The 18,704-nt window shown below is 40.1% G+C and overlaps 1 protein-coding gene across 1 annotated transcript in view; it reads left to right on the top strand.

The window, feature by feature from the left end:
- Positions 1-5,299: 5,299 nt before the first annotated feature.
- The window catches only part of Ccdc168 (coiled-coil domain containing 168), a 37,784-nt gene continuing 24,379 nt past the window's right edge, over positions 5,300-18,704 (top strand). The window contains 3 exon segments of the mRNA XM_032899731.1: positions 5,300-5,530; positions 5,646-5,682; positions 6,077-6,119. Coding sequence (XP_032755622.1) covers positions 5,300-5,530; positions 5,646-5,682; positions 6,077-6,119 — 311 coding nt within the window.

Here is an 18,704-nt window from a genome sequence, read left to right as displayed (position 1 = left end):
ACCCCCAACACATACACAGCAGAGGACTGCCAGGCCTGGACTGGGAGAAGATGCACCTAACCCTCAAGAAACTTGGGGCCCAAGGTTGGTGGTGGGGGCATCCTCTTGGAGATGGGAGGGGACAGGAAGGGGAGGAGGTGTGAGATGTAGAACAGTCAGAGGGTAAACCAGGAGGAGGATAAAGTCTGGACTGTAAAAATTAGAGAATAAAAAAATAAATCATGAGCCTCCAAAGGTAGCCTCATGAAAGGACCATATGAACACTGTGGTCTGGGCCCTTTTCAAACTTTAAATCTGTAGCCCTACTGCAACCAACTTGAATTACAGTTTTGTGACAACAAAATTTCTGTCTCATCCTGTGATTTTTTCACTTTGTTGATCTATATCTGTTTCCAAATTGTATTCCTCCTACAAGGACTAGCTATGAAATAGTTTTCCCCATTCTTTCAGGTTTCCTTGATTTCCAGAGTATCTTTTGTCAAAGCCGGAAGACATGTACTCCTTTGACACCATCCCATATCCATTAGAAACTCCTGTCAAAGAAGGTTTTTCATTCTTTAAGTGCTTCTTGGCCTTACACTATATTGAATCAATATTTGCTGTGTTGAACTACTTGATTATTTCTTATAATTATATGAAACCCTGCTTATTTTATACATTTATTACTAGGAAGTCTTGTTAAAATGAAAGTCTTGTCTTACATTGCCCCAAAAGTTCAAAGAATATGAAATCTTTAGACAAGGTTTTAAAACTTAGAATCTTCTTATGTCATCAAATACTGTTGGTAATGGACTATCTGATGTTCTAACTTTTACATTTGCTTTCATGATTCTAAAGAATATATGTATTTTTTGTGCTGCTCACTTATGATTGATCTAAAAAGAGGTTTCCAATGCAAGGAAGCATCTATATGACAAAGTAGTCTCTTACCAGTAGGCATTTATTTACATAGGGAGCAGACCACAAAGCTCTAGAGGCTATTCCAAGACTGTGTGGTATGTATATGTTTAGTGTGTATAGGTGCTTTCAGTGGAGAACTAGCTAGGGTTTCTGTAGTGGTAATGGGCTACACCTCTTAGACTCCCAGAGGATACGCCCAGGAACTATCTGGATTCTCGAACAGAAGGTGCACACGCATGCACACACGCACGCACGCTCACAGCTCACAGGCATACACACCAATTCTCTTTAAAATACTTTGGCTAGATCAAAGGCTGGGCACTACTAAACCTGCCCCTGCTACCCCAAGCCCAAGTGGCCAGTGGCCATCCACCCAAATTCTTCATGGCTCATGGCTTGTTGGCTTTCTCTTCTGCAGCTCCTACATCCCATCTTTCTCCCCCGAGTCTGGGCTATTCTCCTTTTTCACAGTTCTAAGCCCTCGCAAATCTAAAGGTCCCTCCTTGTCTTTCTCTGCCCAACCATTGGCTGTACAGCAATTCTTTATTACAGTCAGAGCCAGCTGAGGACAGAACTCCCTTAGCCTATGTTTGGGACACTGCAAACAGTTTTGGTTTTTTTGGTTTTTTGGGGGGGGTAACACAATCAGCAAGAGAACACCAGCTGCTACAGGTTTCAGTGTCATAAAACTTAGTAACATGGCACACAGATGACAATACTAAAACAAATTCCCTTTGAGTTACTTAATATTAAGAGAATTTGAGGAAATGTGCCATCACGTGTAGTGGGTTGCTTGTATTCTAATGTTAATGTTGGGCCTCCAAGACTTGTTTCTCCAGAGATAAGAGTCCACATGTAGATGCTGAGTGACCTTGTCCCCAGGCTATTTCTGACTGGTAAATAAAGATGCCAACAGTTAGAAATTGGGCAGAAGAGACCTAGGTGAGGTTTAGGTTTCCTTGGCTTAGGGTCGGAGAGGAACCACTAGGAGGGAAAAATGGCAGGAAAGGAAGAAGGAGAGGCCACCATTGGTTAACATGGCCCTGAGGGCTAGCCAACGGGAGGTAAGCAGCCCAAATGAATAACTTGGGTTTGTCAATAGGAAAGTAGATTCTAACAACATAGAGAGTAGCATCTGCATCCGCCTAGCTTTTGTGTTGTTTAAGGCTTATTGTAAATATAAATGTTGTGTGTATCATACATCTGGAAACTTAAGTCAAAGGCAGGATAAAAACCTCAAGCCCGAATTAAATATTTCTACAATCAATGTAAGAAAAATCAGGTTATCTGCTACCTGATAAAATCTACCACCACCACTACCACCCAAAAAAGCCTAAAAGACTTAAAAATCTAGGGAAAAGAAATCTTTTAAAAATAATCTTAGAGAAAAGACTGAAGGAGCTGAAAGGGTTTGCAACACCATAGAAAGAACAACAATATCAAGCAACCAGACCCCACCAGAGCTCCTAGGGATTAGACCACCAACCAATGAGTACACATGGAGGGACCCATGGCTCCAGCCACATATGTAGCAGAGGATAGCATTGTCCAGCATCAATGGGAGGAAAAACCCTTGGTCCTGGGAAGACTCGTTTCCCCAATGTAGGGGATGCCAGGGCACAGAGGTGGGAGTGTGTGGGTAGGAGTGGGAGCATCCTATAGAAGCGGAGGGAGGGGTGTGGGAGAGAGGGGAAAGGGCATAACATTTGAAATGTAAGTACATAAAATATCCAAGAAAAATAAAATTGAAAAAAAAAAAAAAGAATAACTGCCGGTGATGCAGAAATGAAGACATACTTGAAAAACAGAGTGATTACAGGTTTCTCAGAGCTGCGGAACCCCTGCCACATACTCTAGAGGACTGTCTTTGCAAAGTCAAAATCCAAAGTCAGAATGAACTGAAGATAAGCACAAGTATCGTGAGTTTGCTCAGTGGACAGGAGACTATCAACTCTGTTTAGAGTATATTGTTTCTTTTGTGAGCCCCAGTACTGAGAAAGTAAGAGGTCAGTAATTCTGATGCACTCATAGGAGGCCTGAACAGTTCACTCCAGAAGAATAAATACTTCACTCCTCAATTCACCTTGAATAAATGAAGCCCAAGAAATATTATGTCATCAAAGAAAAAAGACCACACATCAAAAATCGTGTTGTTCACAGTATCCCGTGACTTAATTTGTGTTTGCTTGGTGAGCTTCCAGGCCTACCCACTTGGATTAAGTACTAAGCAGTCTAAATCTGCCTCTGACCCACCCTTAATTCTGATTTTAGGACATCAAAAGAAAATTCACCAGTAGGCCATTCAAAGGTTTGGTTTTGAATGTATGAATAGATTGTTAATAGTGGACTTGGAAGCAGAACCTTGTAGCAAATAGAAATTTAAAATATTCCAAGAAGCCATGCAGGCTCAACAGGGACAATTTATTATATGTTCTACACAGGGGCAACAGTACATACTTAGATAAAAAGCTATGTGGTATATGTTTAATTCGAGTTAACACAGGAAACCAGTTTTGCTTTTATTGTTCTCATGTTTGATATAGTGCCTTACTCTTAGCTCTTGTTATCCTGGACCTTGCTATATTGTCCAAGAATACCTTGAACTAACAGATTTGCCTCTCTCTGCCTCTTGAGTACTGGGAATAAAGACATGTGCCACCATGCTTAGCTACAGCATCCAGTATTTTTATATGTTACACCTACCTGTCAGTTAACATTTATTCTAAAAAAGGACTATGTTTTCTTGACTTCAAGGAATATACTAATATACAAAATATACTAATGCTGAAATGAAGAGAAATTACTAGATTAAATGGTTTTTCTTTTTTTTAAGATTTTATTTATTACATATATGTGAGTACACTGCCAGTGTCTTCAGACACCAAAAGATCCCATTACAGAGGGTTGTGAGCCACCATGTGGTTGCTGGGATTTGAACTCAGGACCTGTGGAAGAGCAGTCGGCGCCCTTAACCACTGAACCTTAAATGGTTTTTCTAACTTCAACTTTATTTTACATACTTTTTCTTTCTTTTTTTTTTTTTTATTAACTTGAGTATTTCTTATTTACGTTTCGATTGTTATTCCTTTCCCCTGATTTCCAGGCCAACATCCCCCTAAACCCTCCCCCTCCCCTTCTATATGGGTGTTCCCCTCCCCATCCTCCCCCCATTACCACCCTCCACCCCAACAATCACGTTCACTGGGGGTTCAGTCTTGGCAGGACCAAGGGCTTCCCTTCCACTGATGCTCTTACTAGGCTATTCATTGCTACCTATGAGGTTGGAGCCCAGGGTCAGTCCATGTATAGTCTTTGGGTAGTGGCTTAGTCCCTGGAAGCTCTGGTTGCTTGGCATTGTTGTACATATGGGGGTCTCGAGCCCTTCAAGCTCTTCCAGTCCTTTCTCTGATTCCTTCAACGGGGTCCCATTCTCAGTTCAGTGGTTTGCTCCTGCATTCGCCTCTGTATTTGCTGTATTCTGGCTATGTCTCTCAGGAGAGATCTACATCCAGTTCCTGTCAGCCTGCACTTCTTTGCTTCATCCATCTTATCTAATTGGGTGGCTGTATATCATTATCAATTATGTCAAGTAATTGTATATAGGATTATACTGCTTTTGTTAAATTAATAGAAAATTATTGGTTAAATTAAAAATTATAAAGCTGACTGTGATGACTCATGCCTATAATCCCATTGCTAGGGAGCCGGAGGCAAAGGATTTCCATGAGTTCAAGGCCATCTTAGGCTATATGAAGAGTTCCAAGGTACCCTGTGTTACAGAAGAAAACTCAGTCTCAAGGGGAGAGAAGAAATGAAGGAAGGAAGGAAGGAAAGAAAGAGAAAAAAGAAAGAAAGAAAGGAAGGAAGGAAGGAAGGAAGGAAGAAAGAAAAAGAGGGAGAGGGGAAGGAAGGAAGGGAGGAAGGAAGGAAGGAAGGAAGAGAAAGAAAACTAAGTACATAATGATGCCAACAGATGGGGTGCACATCTGTGCTGGAGTGCTCTAGTTCAAAGACAGCCCAGATTACAAAGGGGTTTCAGGCCAGCACAGGCCATATAAGGCCCTGATAAATAATCTACAGACTTTCAACACTAGTACCATACATGGACTGTACATGTTTTACCCGTGACCTTTTGCCACTGCAAGGGCTGCTGTGATCTCACTCAGTTAAACACCCACTGTGACACGTACCTTACTTTCTCAAGCCCAGAGCAAGCACTGCACCAATTGGACACAGGCACTGAATGACACCAGAAGTGTTTTGTTTTTTGTGTTGTCCTCTTTTTTTTTCTTTTTCTGGCAGAACTTTGCATGTGTTTATAAGATAGATGGAGAAAAAGGCTTTTTGTATTTGAGGGACTTCTGAAGTCCATGCCTTCTGAAAGAGCTACCAACTCATTATGGCAAAGCCATCTAGTTTCTTTAAGAACAGATTGAAGTCTATACTAGAAGAGAGTACATTCTACCCATTATGGGACTTTCTAGACTACTGGATCTTTAACAATGCTTGGATACCAATCCTATTCATAATTTTCCTAGGAGTTGCTTTTGAGATAATTCTCGTAAGAACGTGTGAGTTCTTTAAGAAGAAATTTGAACTATGGGAAAATGGTAGTTCAGGTTCTCAGAAGGTAAGAAATAAATGATCACTCTCTCCTATTTTTCAAAAACACTCATAAGAATTTTACTTAAAAAACATTTAACTTGATAGCTATTTCTCTAACATGTTTATCTTCTCCCTTGAAGCAGAATGAAGATGGTTTCCCAAAAGGCATGACATTTGGTAAATATCACACAATTTCCTTTCTTTCCTTTCTTTCTTTCTTTCTTTCTTTTTCTCTCTCTCTTCTCTCTCTCTCTCTCTCTCTCTCTCTCTCTCTCTCCCTCTCTCTCTCTCCTCTCTCTCTCTTCCCTCTCTCTCTCTTCTTTCTTTCTTTCTTTACTTATTTAGGTTTTCTGAAACAGGGTTTCTCTATGTAGCCTTGACTGTACTGGAACTCCCTCTGTAGACCATGCTGGCTTCAAACTCATACAGAACCACTGTCTCTCCCTCCTTCACCAGTACTGGGATTAAATGCATTAATCACCACTGCTTTGCTTACAATTTCATTTTCTAATGTAAACTTATTTAGCTTGAGTGTCTTCCTCTGATCCTGTAACTTTTTGTTCCCATCTAGCTTTAGAGAGCTGGTCAATTACCCACACATCTTCAGCAGAAAGGTAAGTGGGGTGAAACTTGTTTACATTCAGTTCAGACTTTTATCTGACTATAAGAGAAGGTTCTTCCCAAAGGTATGGTAAACAGTAATTCATTCCAATATTGTTTTTAAGTGGTTGCCTTGTTCCAAGCTGTAACAAGGACTTTACATATATTGGTAAGATTGTCCTTTAAAGTAGATAAAGCTTATAGAGGTTCTTACTATAAAATCCCTCCACTACTCGAAAAAGATCGTAACCACCCGTTCTTATAATTCAGTTGGGAAAAAAACATACTTACCGTCTACTACGGACAACAGTGAAAAGAGGTGTTGTAAAACTGACAGACTGCTCTGACATTCAGGATGGAGGTTGGGGTCTGTCAGCTGCCTACAAGTACCTCAGAAAGTAATCCAAGAATCTGTCAGCTCACAACTGTCTAATTGCTGGGGATTAAATACCAACATTATCATTACTCTTTGTGTTGCTATCTTAATTGTTTTAAAAACTCACTCCCTGATTATTAAACATCTATATAAGTCCTTCTTGATGCTGGAATACAAACACGTCATCTAGTTCCTGATCTCAGAAAGACACAGAGCTAGCTACAAGGTAGCTGCCTACCCGTATGCAAACATTTAGAAGACGCCTAAACCTACCTAGGGTTTTGAGAATAATTTCATGAGGGAGACATTAGAGTTGGGATTTCACTTTTTAAAATTATGGTTCTGTATTGACTTGTTAGTTTGGTTGGTTGGTGGTGCCTCTGCCTCCTGAGTTCTGGGATTGAGTGTGCACCGCCATACCTGGCTATAAGTAATGTTTTGTTTTTCCATGAGATCACTCATTTCTTTGTGCAGAATGAATCTAGAGATTGATAGTCTTAATTTTGTTCATATTTCAAATCTTCTCAATTTTAAAGTCTAGTTGCTTTGTTACTGCATTGGCTCCTAGGAACTTTAGTCCCAAGGTTAGTACCTCAAGAAGCAGAAGCACTGTGTGGAGGGTCCAGGTGAGTGGAGTCCTTGTCAGGAGTGGCTGGCAGCAGGATTGCCATTACAGGCTGGGGAAACTCCATAGTGACATCACACACCCATGGGAGTGTCTAAGGCACTGGGGCTTGCAGTAAGGTGTGCCCTGTCTCCAAGGCTCAGCAGAATAGTAACATGAAAGAGGAAATCTTAAAAATATGAGGACAGGGACTTCTCAGCTTCCCCTCCCTGTGTCATTATTCATTCCTCTCTACTTAAGCAGGAGCTAATCCTTAGGTGGAGTTTTTAGGGGACTTTAAGAAAAGATGCAGGGGTTGGGGATTTAGCTCAGTCGTAGATCTCTTGCCTAGCAAGCGCAAGGCCCCGGTTGGGTCCTCAGCTCGAGAAAAAAAAAAAAAAAAAAAGACGAAAAGAAAAGATGCAGCAATCACCTCTAATCAAAAGTATCACTTCCCATGGTTTCAGGTACTTGAGACAACGATAGTTGGAAATATTCAATAGAAAATTCTAGAAACAGTCTGACTTTTAAATTGTTTGCCATTCTGAGGATGATAAAGCATGCCGTGGTGGTTTGAATAAAATGGCCCCTACAGGCTCAGATGTTTAAATGTTTGCTTTCCAGCTGGTAGAATGTTTAGGAAGAATTGGGAGGTGTAAAACTAGCTAATAGTCTGAAGTAATTGTCATCTCAGAGAGTTAATGCCTCTGTCTGCTTACCTAGGCCTAGTCCTGGAAGCTTCTAGCATTGGTACAATCTTATCTAAGCCTAGAATGTTTTCAGCCTTTGAGACTTACTACTGAATAACCTCGCTCTTTCTAGCTCTTTCTCATCTCTGGGTGGCTGATTCAACTCAGCTGTCCTGGCTCAAACACCTCTTCTGGCTGACTGATTCCAACTAGCATTCAGATTCTGACTGAATTGCTCTGGTTGGCCTCATACTGACCTTGGCATTATGTTCTAATATTCTGGCACTTTATAATTCTCTGACTCATTGTCTTCACCTATGTCTTGTTCTCTGCCTGTAACTTGTCTCTCTACAATTTTCCTGGTAAAATTGCCTCCTTAATCTTTCTTTACCCTGCTTCCTCTTAAGTAGCTGCTTTATTCTCTCTGTTCTCATAAGAGTTGGGCATATCCTATACTGTCCAATCTTTCTCTGATTCATCTCTTTGCCTCTTAATTAGATGTCTGTCAAACATGGGTGCTTCCTTCTACAAACTAACTTTACCTTCATTGTTTGGGATTTAATGTGTATACTAAAGCAGTACCTGTATTCCAGTCCTCTATAAGGAGGTGTCCTTCATGGAAGAGGTGTGGCACTGAGGCTGAGCTTTGAGGTTTCAAAAACCCATACCATCCCCAAGACACCATCTCTCTCTGTCAAGAACTTGTGAATCAGAGCTACTGCTGCACCTGCTAGCAGGCTGCCATGTTCCCAACCAAACTCTAAAACTTTAGCAAGCCCCCCAATTTAATGCTTTCTCTTCTTAAATTGCCTTGGTAATTTCCCTGTAGAGCAATAGACAGTAGGTAAAACATTTCATTCTGCTCTGTCTCTTTCTCTAGCATATCCCTACTACATAATTTGGCAGCCATCTTTGTTTCAGATTGGCTGTTTCATATTGCTGTACTTTATTTTACTTCACTATGGCTCCAATGCATGCCATCATTGGTGCTGGCAATTCAGACATCAGAACAGAAGCTACAAAGCACTGTAAGTGGAAAGTTAAAATAAGATAGAACCCTTTGAGAAAAGTTACATAACCTTCATTGTGGAGCATTAGAATATTCTATTATTTGTTGTTTTAAATCCTTTACTTAACACAAATCAAACTTCCGGGGACTCAGTAACAGAGTCTTGCCTCATATGTTCTAGACTTTGGATTCAATACATAGGAGTGCAAAAATTAGTTCATGATTTAATAATTAAGTATCATTATAAAAGGAAAAAGCATAACGTACCCAGTGTTTGGTGACATCTAGATTCAAGCATTGTTTAGACTGGGAATGGATCCCTAAGAAGGGAAGCAATATAACTGTGGTAGGGCATTGGTTTTAGAGAAACAAGCTAAAAGGATATTCTCCAGCAGGCACGTACTTGGGTGAAAACCTCACCATTTGTGGTTTACAATGGTGGAATTTTAGTTAATTAGCCCATCAGTTATGTTTGTTTGTTTGACAGGGTCTTGCTCTGTAGCCCAGACTGGGCTTGAATTCAGGAATCTCCTCCCTCAGGCTCATGAGGCCACCATATATTGATTGCTAAGGTCTTGCTCTGTATCATGGTTCTGCCTTTTGCTGTTTGGCCTTGTGTTAGACAGTTTGCTTCAGGACATTGGCATAGGCAGTTAGGCTTACTGGGAAATGTAAAATCTGTAGTGGAAGTCTAAATATTATCTTGGCAAAACTTCTTTTTGCTATGGAGAAGTCATTCTTTTGCTCAGTTTCTGCCTAAGTCCACTTGTATGAGGCCTTGAGCATTAAGGAGAAGAGTCTCATTTATAATTTACTAGTTCAAATGTTAATCTAATTCTTTTTTTTTTTTTTGGATATTGCTTTATATAAAATTCAAATGTTATTCCCTTTCCCGGTTTCCTGTCCATAAGCCCCCTATCCCTTCCCCTCCCACTCTTTTGTAAGGGTGTTTCCCTCCCAACCACCCCTTTCCTACTCCCCCCCACCCAGCATTCCCCACACTGGGGTTCGAACCTAGGCAGGACCAAGGGCTTCTCCTTCCACTGCTGTCCAGCAAGGCCATCCTCTGCTACAAATGCAGTTAGAGCCATGGGTCTGTCCATGTGTCGTCTTTGGGTAGTGGTTTGGTCCCTGGAAGCTCTGGTTGGTTGGCATTGTTGTTCTTATGGGGTTGCAAGTCCCTTCAGCTTTTTCAGTCCTTTCTCTAACTCCTCCAATGGGAGTCATGTTCTCAGTTAAGTGCTTTACTGCTAGCGTGTCTATATTTGACATGTGGCTGTGTCTCTCAGGAGAGATCTATATCCAGTTCCTGTCAGCATGCACTTCTTAGCTTCGTCAATCTGATCTAGTTTTGGTGGCTGTATATAAATGTGCCACATGTGCGGCAGGCTCTGAATAGCCGTGCCTTCAGTCTCTGCTCTAAACTTTGCCTATGTATCCTCTCCTATGAATATTTTTGATCCCCCTTTTAAGAAGCAGTGAAGCACCCACATTTTGGTCATTCTTCTTCTTGAGCTCCATGTGGTCCATGGATTGAATATTGGGTAATTCGAGCTTTTGGGCTAATATCCATGAATCAGTGAGTGTATACTGTGTGTCTTTTTCTGTGATTGGGTTACCTCACTCAGGATATTTTCTAGTTCATTCCATTTGCCTATGAATTTCATGAAGTCATTGTTTTTGATAGCTGAGTAGTATTCCATTGTGTAGATGTACCACATTTTCTGTATCCATTCCTCTGTTGAAGTGCATCTGGGTTCTTTCCAGCTTCTGGCTATTATAAATAAGGCTGCTATGAACATAGTGGAGCATGTGTCTTAGTTGTATGTTGGAGCATCTTTTGGGTATATGCCCAAAAGAGGTCTAGTTGGGTCCTCAGGTAGTGCAATGTCCAATTTTCCGAGGAACCTCCAGACTGATTTCCAGAGTGGTTGTACCAGTTTGCAGTCCCACCAACTAATGGAGGAGTGTTCCTCTTTCTCCACATCCTCACCAGCACTTGCTGTCACCTGAGTATTTTATCTTAGCCATTCTCTCTGGTGTGAGGTGGAAAATCAGGGTTGTTTTGATTTGCATTTCCCTGATGACTAAGGATATTGAACATTTCTTTAGGTACTTATCAGCCATTCGATATTCCTCAGCTGACAATTCTTTGTTAAGCTCTGTACTCCATTTTTTAATAGGGTTATTTGATTCTCTGGAGTCTAATTTCTTGAGTTGTTTTTTTTATATATATATATATTTTGGATATTAGCCCTCAATCGAGTGCAGGATTGGTAAAGATCTTTTCCTAATCTGTTGGTTGCTCTTTTGTCCTAATGACAGTGCCCTTCGCCTTACAGAAGCTTTGCAGTTTTATGAAGTTCTATTTCTTGATTCTTGATCTTTGAGTATAAGCCATTGGTGTTTTGTTCAGTAAATTTTCCCCAGTGCCCATATGTTCGAGAGTCTTCCCCACTTTTTCTTCTATTACTTTGAGTGTATCTGATTTGATGTAGAGGTGCTTGATCCAATTGGACTTAAGCTTTGTACAGGGCAAAAAGAATGGATCAATTTGCATTCTTCTACATGCTGACCTCCAGTTGAACCAGCACCATTTGTTGAAAATACTATCTTTTTTCCATTGGATGGTTTTAGCTTCTTTGTCAAAGATCAAGTGACCATAGGTGTGTGGGTTCATTTTTGAGTCTTTAATTCTATTCTACTGATCTATCTGCCTGTCTGTGTACCAATACCATACAGTTTTTATCACTATTGCTCTGTAATACTGCTTGAAGTCAGGGATGATGATTCCCCCGAGAAGTTCTTTTATTGTTGATTATAGTTTTCAGTATCCTGGGTTTTTTGTTATTCCAAATGAATTTGCAAGTTGCTCTTTCTATCTCTAGAAGAATTGAGTTGGACTTTTGATAGGGATTGCATAGAACCTGTAGACTGCTTTTGGTAAAATGGCCATTTTTACTATATTAATCGTGCCAATCCATGAGCATGGGAGGTCTTTCCATCTTCTGAGATCTTCCTTAATTTCTTTCTTCAGAAACTTAAAGTTCTTGTCATAGAGATCTTTCACTTGTTTGGTTAGAGTCACACTGAGGTGTTTTATATGATTTGGAATTATTGTGAAGGGTATCATTTCCCTAATATCTTTCTCAGCCTGTTTATCCTTTGAGTAGAGAAAGGCTACTGATTTATTTGAGTTAATTTTATACCCAGCCAATTTGCTGAAGTTGTTTATCAGGCTTAGTAGTTCTCTGGTGGAACTTTCGGGGTCACTTAAATATACTATCATATCATCTGAAAATAGTGATATTTTGACTTCTTTCTTTCCCATTTGTATCCCTTTGACCTCCTTTTTTTGTCTGATTGCTCTGGATAGGACTTTGAGAACTATATTGAATAAGTAGGGAGAGAGTGGGCAGCCTTGTCTAGTCCCTGATTTTAGTGGGATTGCTTCAAGTTTCTCTCCATTTAGTTTAATGTTAGCTACTGGTTTGCTGTATATTGCTTTTACTGTGTCTGGGTATGGACTTTGAATTCCTGATCTTTGCAGGACTTTTATCATGAGGGAGTATTGAATTTTGACAAATGATTTCTCAGCATCTAATGAAATGATCATGTGGTTCTTACGTTTGAGTTTGTTTATATAGTGGATTACATTGATAGATTTTCATATATTAAACCATCCCTGCATCCCTGGGATGAAGCCTACTTGATCATGATGGATGATCATTTTGATGGGTTCTTGAATTCCAATTGAAAGAATTTTATTGAGTATTTTACATCGATATTCATAAGGGAAATTGATCTGAAGTTCTCTTTCTTTGTTGGGTCTTTGTGTGGTTTAGGTATAAGAGTAATTGTGCCTTCATAGAAGGAATTTGGTAGTGCTCCGTCTGTTTCTATTTTGTGGAATGCGTTGTACAGTATTGGTATGAGGTCTTCTATGAAGGTCTGAAAGAATTCTGCACTAAACTCATCTGGGATTGGGCTCCTTTTGGTTTGGAGACTTTTAAGAACTGCTTCTATGTCTTTTTTAGATGGTTTATCTGTTCCTGATTTAACTTTGGTATCTAGTATTTGTCTAGAAAATTGTCCATTTCCTCCAGATTTTCCAGTTTTATTGAATAGGCTTTTGTAGTAAGTTCTGATGATCTTTTGAATTTCCTCAGATTCTGTTGTTATGTCTCCCTTTTCATTTCTGATTTTGTTAATTTGGGTACACTCTCTGTACCCTCTGGTTAGTCTGGCTAAGGGTTAATTTTCTCAAAGAACCAGCTCCTGGTTTTGTTGATTCTTTGTATGGTCCTTTTTGTTTCGACTTGGTTGATTTCAGCCCTGAGTTTGCATATTTTCTGCCTTCTACTCCCTTTGGGTATATTTGCTTCCTTTTGTTGTAGAGCTTTTAGGTGTGCTGTCAAGCTGCTAATGTATTCTCTCTCCTGTTTCTTTTTCCAGGCACTCAGAGCTATGAATTTTCCTCTTAGAACTGCTTTCTTTATGTTTTATAAGTTTGGGTATGTTGTACCTTCATTTTCATTAAATTCTAAGAAGTTTTTAATTTTTTTCTCCCTTGGCCAAGTAGAACATTGTTTAACTTCCATGAATATGTGAGCCTTCTGTCGTTATTGTTGTTATTGAAGACCAGTCTTAGTCCATGGTGATCTGATAGGATGCATGGGATTATTTCTATCTTCCTGTATCTGTTGAAGCCTGTTTTATGACTCATTATATGGTCAATTTTGGAGAAGGTACCATTAGTGCTGAGAAGAAAGTATATCCTTTTATTTTAGGATGGAATGTCCCATAAATATCTGTTAAGTCCATTTGGTTCATACCTTTTGTAAGTTTATGTCTCTGTTTAATTTCTGGTTCTATGGTCTGTCCATTGATGAGAATGGGGTGTTAAAATCTCCTACTATTATCGTGTGAGGTGCAATGTGTGATTTGAGCTTTAGTAAGGTTTCTTTTATGAAGGTTGATGCCCTTACATTTGGAGCATAGATATTTAGGATTGAGAGTTATCTTGGTGGATTTTTCCTTTGATGAATATGAAGTGTCCTTCCTTATCTTTTTTGATGACTTTTGGTTGAAAGTCAATTTTATTCGCTATTAGAATGACTACTCCAGCTTCTTTCTTTAGACCCTTTGCATAGAAAGTTGTTTTCCAGCCTTTTACACTTAGGCAATATCTGTCTTTGTCTCTGAGGTGTGTTTCCTGTATTCAGCAAAATGTTGGGTGCTCTTTACATTTCCAGTGTGTTAGTCTATGTCTTTTTAATGGGGAACTGAGTGCATCGATGTTGAGAGATATTACCGAATAGTGATTGTTCCTTCCTGTTATTTTCTGTTTTACAGGTGGAATTATGTTTGTGTGTGTCTCTTCTTTTGATTTCACTGCAAGGAGATTACTTTCTTGCTTTTTCTAAGGTGTCGTTTCCCTCTTTCTGTTGGTTTTCCATCTCTTATCCTTTGTAGGACTGGAATCATAGAAAAATACTGTGCAAATTTGGTTTTGTCATGGAATATCTTGGTTTCTCCATCTATGTTAATTGAGAGTTTTGCCGGGTACACTATCCTGGGCTGGCATTTGTGTTCTCTTAGGGTCTGTATGACATCTATCCAGGATCTTCTGACTTTCATGGACTCTGGTGAGAAGTCTGATGTAATTCTTATAGGTCTGCCTTTATATGTCACTTGACTGTTTTCCCTTACTGCTTTTAATATTCTTTCTTTGTTTTGTGCATTTGGTGTTTTGACTATTGTGTGATGGGAGGAATTTCTTTTCTGGTCCAATCTATTTGGAGTTCTGTAGGCTTCTTGTACATTTATGAGCATCTCTTTCTTTAGGTTATTGAAGTTTCTGCTATAATTTTGTCCAATATTTTACTGGCCCTTTAAGTTGGGAGTCTTCACTCTCCTCTATACCTATTATCCTTAGGTTTGATCTTCTTATTGTGTCCTGGATTTCCTGGATGTTTTGGGCTAGGAACTTTTTGCATTTTACCTCATCTTGGATGGTTGTGTCGATGTTTTCTGTAGTATCTTCTGCCCCTGAGATTCTCTCTTCTATCTCTTGTATCCTGTTGGTGATGCTTGCATCTATGACTCCGGATCTCTTCCCTAGGTTTTCTACCTCCCGAGTTCCCTCCCTTTGTGCTTTGTTTATTGTTTCTGTTTCCATTTTTAAATCCTAGACAGTTTTGTTCAATCCCTTCACCTGTTGGGTTGTGTTTTCCTGTAATTCTTTAAGGGATTTTTGTGTTTCCTCTTTAAGGGCTTCTACTTGTTTACTTGTGTTGTCCTGTATTTCCTTATTTTTTAATTTTTTATTAGCTATATTTCTTTACTTACATTTCAAATGTTTTTCCCCTTACTGATTTCCTGTCCATAAGTCCCCATTACCTACCCTCACCCTCCCCCATACAGGTATTCCCCCTATACATCTTAGTTACTGCCCACCCCCATATTCCCCTGCACTGAAGGTCCAACCTTGGCAGGACCAAGGGCTTCCCCTTCCACTGGTGCCCCAACAAGGCTATTCTCTGCTACATATGCAGTTGGAGCCCTGGGTCAGTCCATGTGTAGTCTTTCGGTAGTGGTTTAGTCCCTGGAAGCTCTGTTTGGTTGGCATTGTTGTTTTTATGGGGTTTCGAGCTCCTTCAACTCTTTCAATCCTTCCTCTAATTCCCCCCAAGGGGGTCCTGTTCTCACTTTGGTGGTTTGCTGCTAGCATTGACCTCTGCATTGGACATGCTCTGGATGTGTCTCTCAGGAGAGATCTGTATCCGGTCTCTTTCAGCACGCATTTTTAAGCTTCATCTATCTTATCTAGTTTTGGTGGCTGCATATATATGGGCCACATGTGGGGGAAGGCTCTGAATGGCCATTCCTTCAGTCACTGCTCTAAACTTTGCTTCCATATCCCCTCCTATGGATATTTTTTCCCCTTTTAAGGAGTGGGAGCATCTCTATTTTGGTCGTCCTTCTTCTTGAGGTTCCTGTGGTCTGTGGATTGCATCTTGGGTAAGTCAAGCTTTTTGGCTAATATCCACTTATCAATGAGTGCATACGAAGTGTGTTTTTCTGTGACTGAGTTACCTCACTCAGGATATTTTTCCCCCATCTTTATTAACGTGGGTATTTCTTATTTACATTTCAATTGTTATTCCCTTTCCCGGTTTCCAGGCCAACATCCCCCTAGCCCCTGACCCTCCCCTTCTATATGAGTGTTCCCCTCCCCATCCTGCCCCCATTACTGCCCTCCCCCCAACAATCACGTTCGCTGGGGGGTTCAGTCTTGGCAGGACCAAGGGCTGCCCCTTCCACTGGTGCTCTTACTAGGCTATTCATTGCTACCCATGCAGTTGGAGCCCAGGGTCAGTCCATGTATAGTCTTTGGGTAGTGGCTTAGTCCCTGGAAGTTCTGGTTCGTTGGCATTGTTATTCATATGGGGTCTCAAGCCACTTCAAGCTCTTTCAGTCCTTTCTCTGATTCCTTCAATGGGGGTCCCATTCTCAGTTCAGTGGTTTGCTGCTGGCATTCGCCTATATATTTGCCATATTCTGGCTGTGTCTCTCAGGAGAGGTCTACATCCAGTTCCTGTTGGCCTGCACTTCTTTGCTTCATCCATCTTATCTAATTGGGTGGCTGTATATGTATGGGCCACATGTGGGACAGGCTCTGAATGGGCGTTCCTTCAGCCTCTGTTCTAAATTTTGCCTCCTTATTCCCTCCTAGGGATATTCTTGTTCCCCTTTTAAAGAAGGAGTGAAGCATTCGAATTTTGGTCATCCTTCTTGACCTTCACATCCTTCACGTGTTCTGTGCATCTATGGTAATTTGAGCATTTGGGCTAATATCCACTTATCAATGAGTGCATACCATGTGTGTTTTTCTATGATTGGGTTACCTCACTCAGGATGATATTTTCCAGTTCCATCCATTTGCCTATGAATTTCATAAAGTCATTGTTTTTGATAGCTGAGTAGTATTCCATTTGTGTAGATGTACCACATTTTCTGTATCCATTCCTCTGTTGAAGGGCATCTAGGTTCTTTCCAGCTTCTGGCTATTATAAATAAGGCTGCTATTAACATAGTGGAGCATGTGTCTTTGTTATATATTGGGGCATCTTTTGGGTATATGCCCAAGAGAGGGTTAGCTGGGTCCTCAGGTAGTTCAATGTCCAATTTTCTGAGGAACCTCCAGACTGATTTCCAGAATGGTTGTACCAGTCTGCAATCCCACTAACAATGGAGGAGTGTTCCTCTTTCTCCACATCCTTGCCAGCATCTGCTGTAACCTGAGTTTTTTATCTTAGCCATTCTGACTGGTGTGAGGTGAAATCTCAGGGTTGTTTTGATTTGCATTTCCCTTATGACTAAAGATGTTGAACATTTCTTTAGGTGTTTCTCAGCCATTCGGCATTCCTGACTTTGAATTCTTGGTTTATCTCTGAACCCCATTTTTTAATAGGGTTATTTGTCTCCCTGCGGTCTAACTTCTTGAGTTCTTTGTATATTTTGGATATAAGCCCTCTATCAGTTGGAGGACTGGTAAAGATCTTTTCCTACTCTGTTAGTTGCCATTTTGTCCTAACAACAGTGTCCTTTGCCTTACAGAAGCTTTGCAGTTTTATGAAATCCCATTTGTCAATTCTTGATCTTGAGCATAAGCCATTCAGGAAACAAAACATAAGCCATTGGTGTTTTTCTCCAGTGCCCATGTGTTCGAGATTCTTCCCCACTTTTTCTTCTGTTAGTTTGAGTGTATCTGGTTTGATGTGAGGTCCTTGATCCACTTGGACTTAAGCTTTGTACAGGGTGATAAGCATGGATCGATCTGCATTCTTCTACATGCTGACCTCCAGTTGAACCAGCACCATTTGCTGAAAATGCTCTTTTTCCATTGGATGGTTTGGCTCCTTTGTAAAAAAATCAAGTGACCATAGGTGTGTGGGTTCATTTCTGTGTCTTCAGTTCTATTCCACTGGTCTATCTGTCTGTCTCTGTACCAATACCATACAGTTTTTATCACTATTGCTCTGTAATACTGCTTGAGTTCAGGGATAGTGATTCCCCCAGAAGTCTTCTTATTGTTAAGGATAGTTTTAGCTATCCTGGGTCTTTTTGTTATTCCAGATGAATTTGCAAATTGTTCTGTCTAACTCTTTGAAGAATTGGGTTGGAATTTTGATGGGGATTGCATTGAATCTGTAGATTGTTTTTGGCAAAATGGCTATCTATACCATATTAATCCTGCCCATCCATGAGCATGGAAGATCTTTCCAGCTCCTTATATCTTCCTTAATTTCTTTCTTCAGAGACTTGAAGTTCTTGTCATACAGATCTTTCACTCGCTTGCTTAGATTCACACCAAGATATTTTATATTATTTGGGACTATTGTGAAGGGTGTCATTTCCTTAATTTCTTTATCAGCTTGTTTATATTTTGAGTAGAGGAAGGTTACTGATTTGTATGAGTTAATTTTATACCCCGACACTTTGCTGAAGTTGTGTATCAGGTTAAGTAGTTCTCTGGTGGATCTTTTGGGGTCATTTAAGTATACTATCATATCATCTGAAAATAGTGATATTTTGATTTCTCCCCTTTCAATTTGTATCCCTTTGACCTCCTTTCGCTGTCTGATTGCTCTGGCTAGGACTTCGAGTATGATATTGAGTAAGTATGGAGAGAGTGGGCAGCCTTGTCTAGTCCCTGATTTTTGTGGGATTACTTCAAGTTTCTCTCCATTTAGTTTAATGTTAGCTACTGGTTTGCTGTATATTGCTTTTACTGTGTCTGGGTATGGACTTTGAATTCCTGATCTTTGCAGGACTTTTATCATGAGGGAGTATTGAATTTTGACAAATGATTTCTCAGCATCTAATGAAATGATCATGTGGTTCTTACATTTGAGT

Source organism: Rattus rattus, chromosome 4 (assembly GCF_011064425.1).
Source record: "Rattus rattus isolate New Zealand chromosome 4, Rrattus_CSIRO_v1, whole genome shotgun sequence".
Lineage (NCBI taxonomy): Eukaryota > Metazoa > Chordata > Mammalia > Rodentia > Muridae > Rattus > Rattus rattus.
Note: the sequence above shows the minus strand (reverse complement) of the source record. Positions and strands in the feature narration are given on the sequence as shown.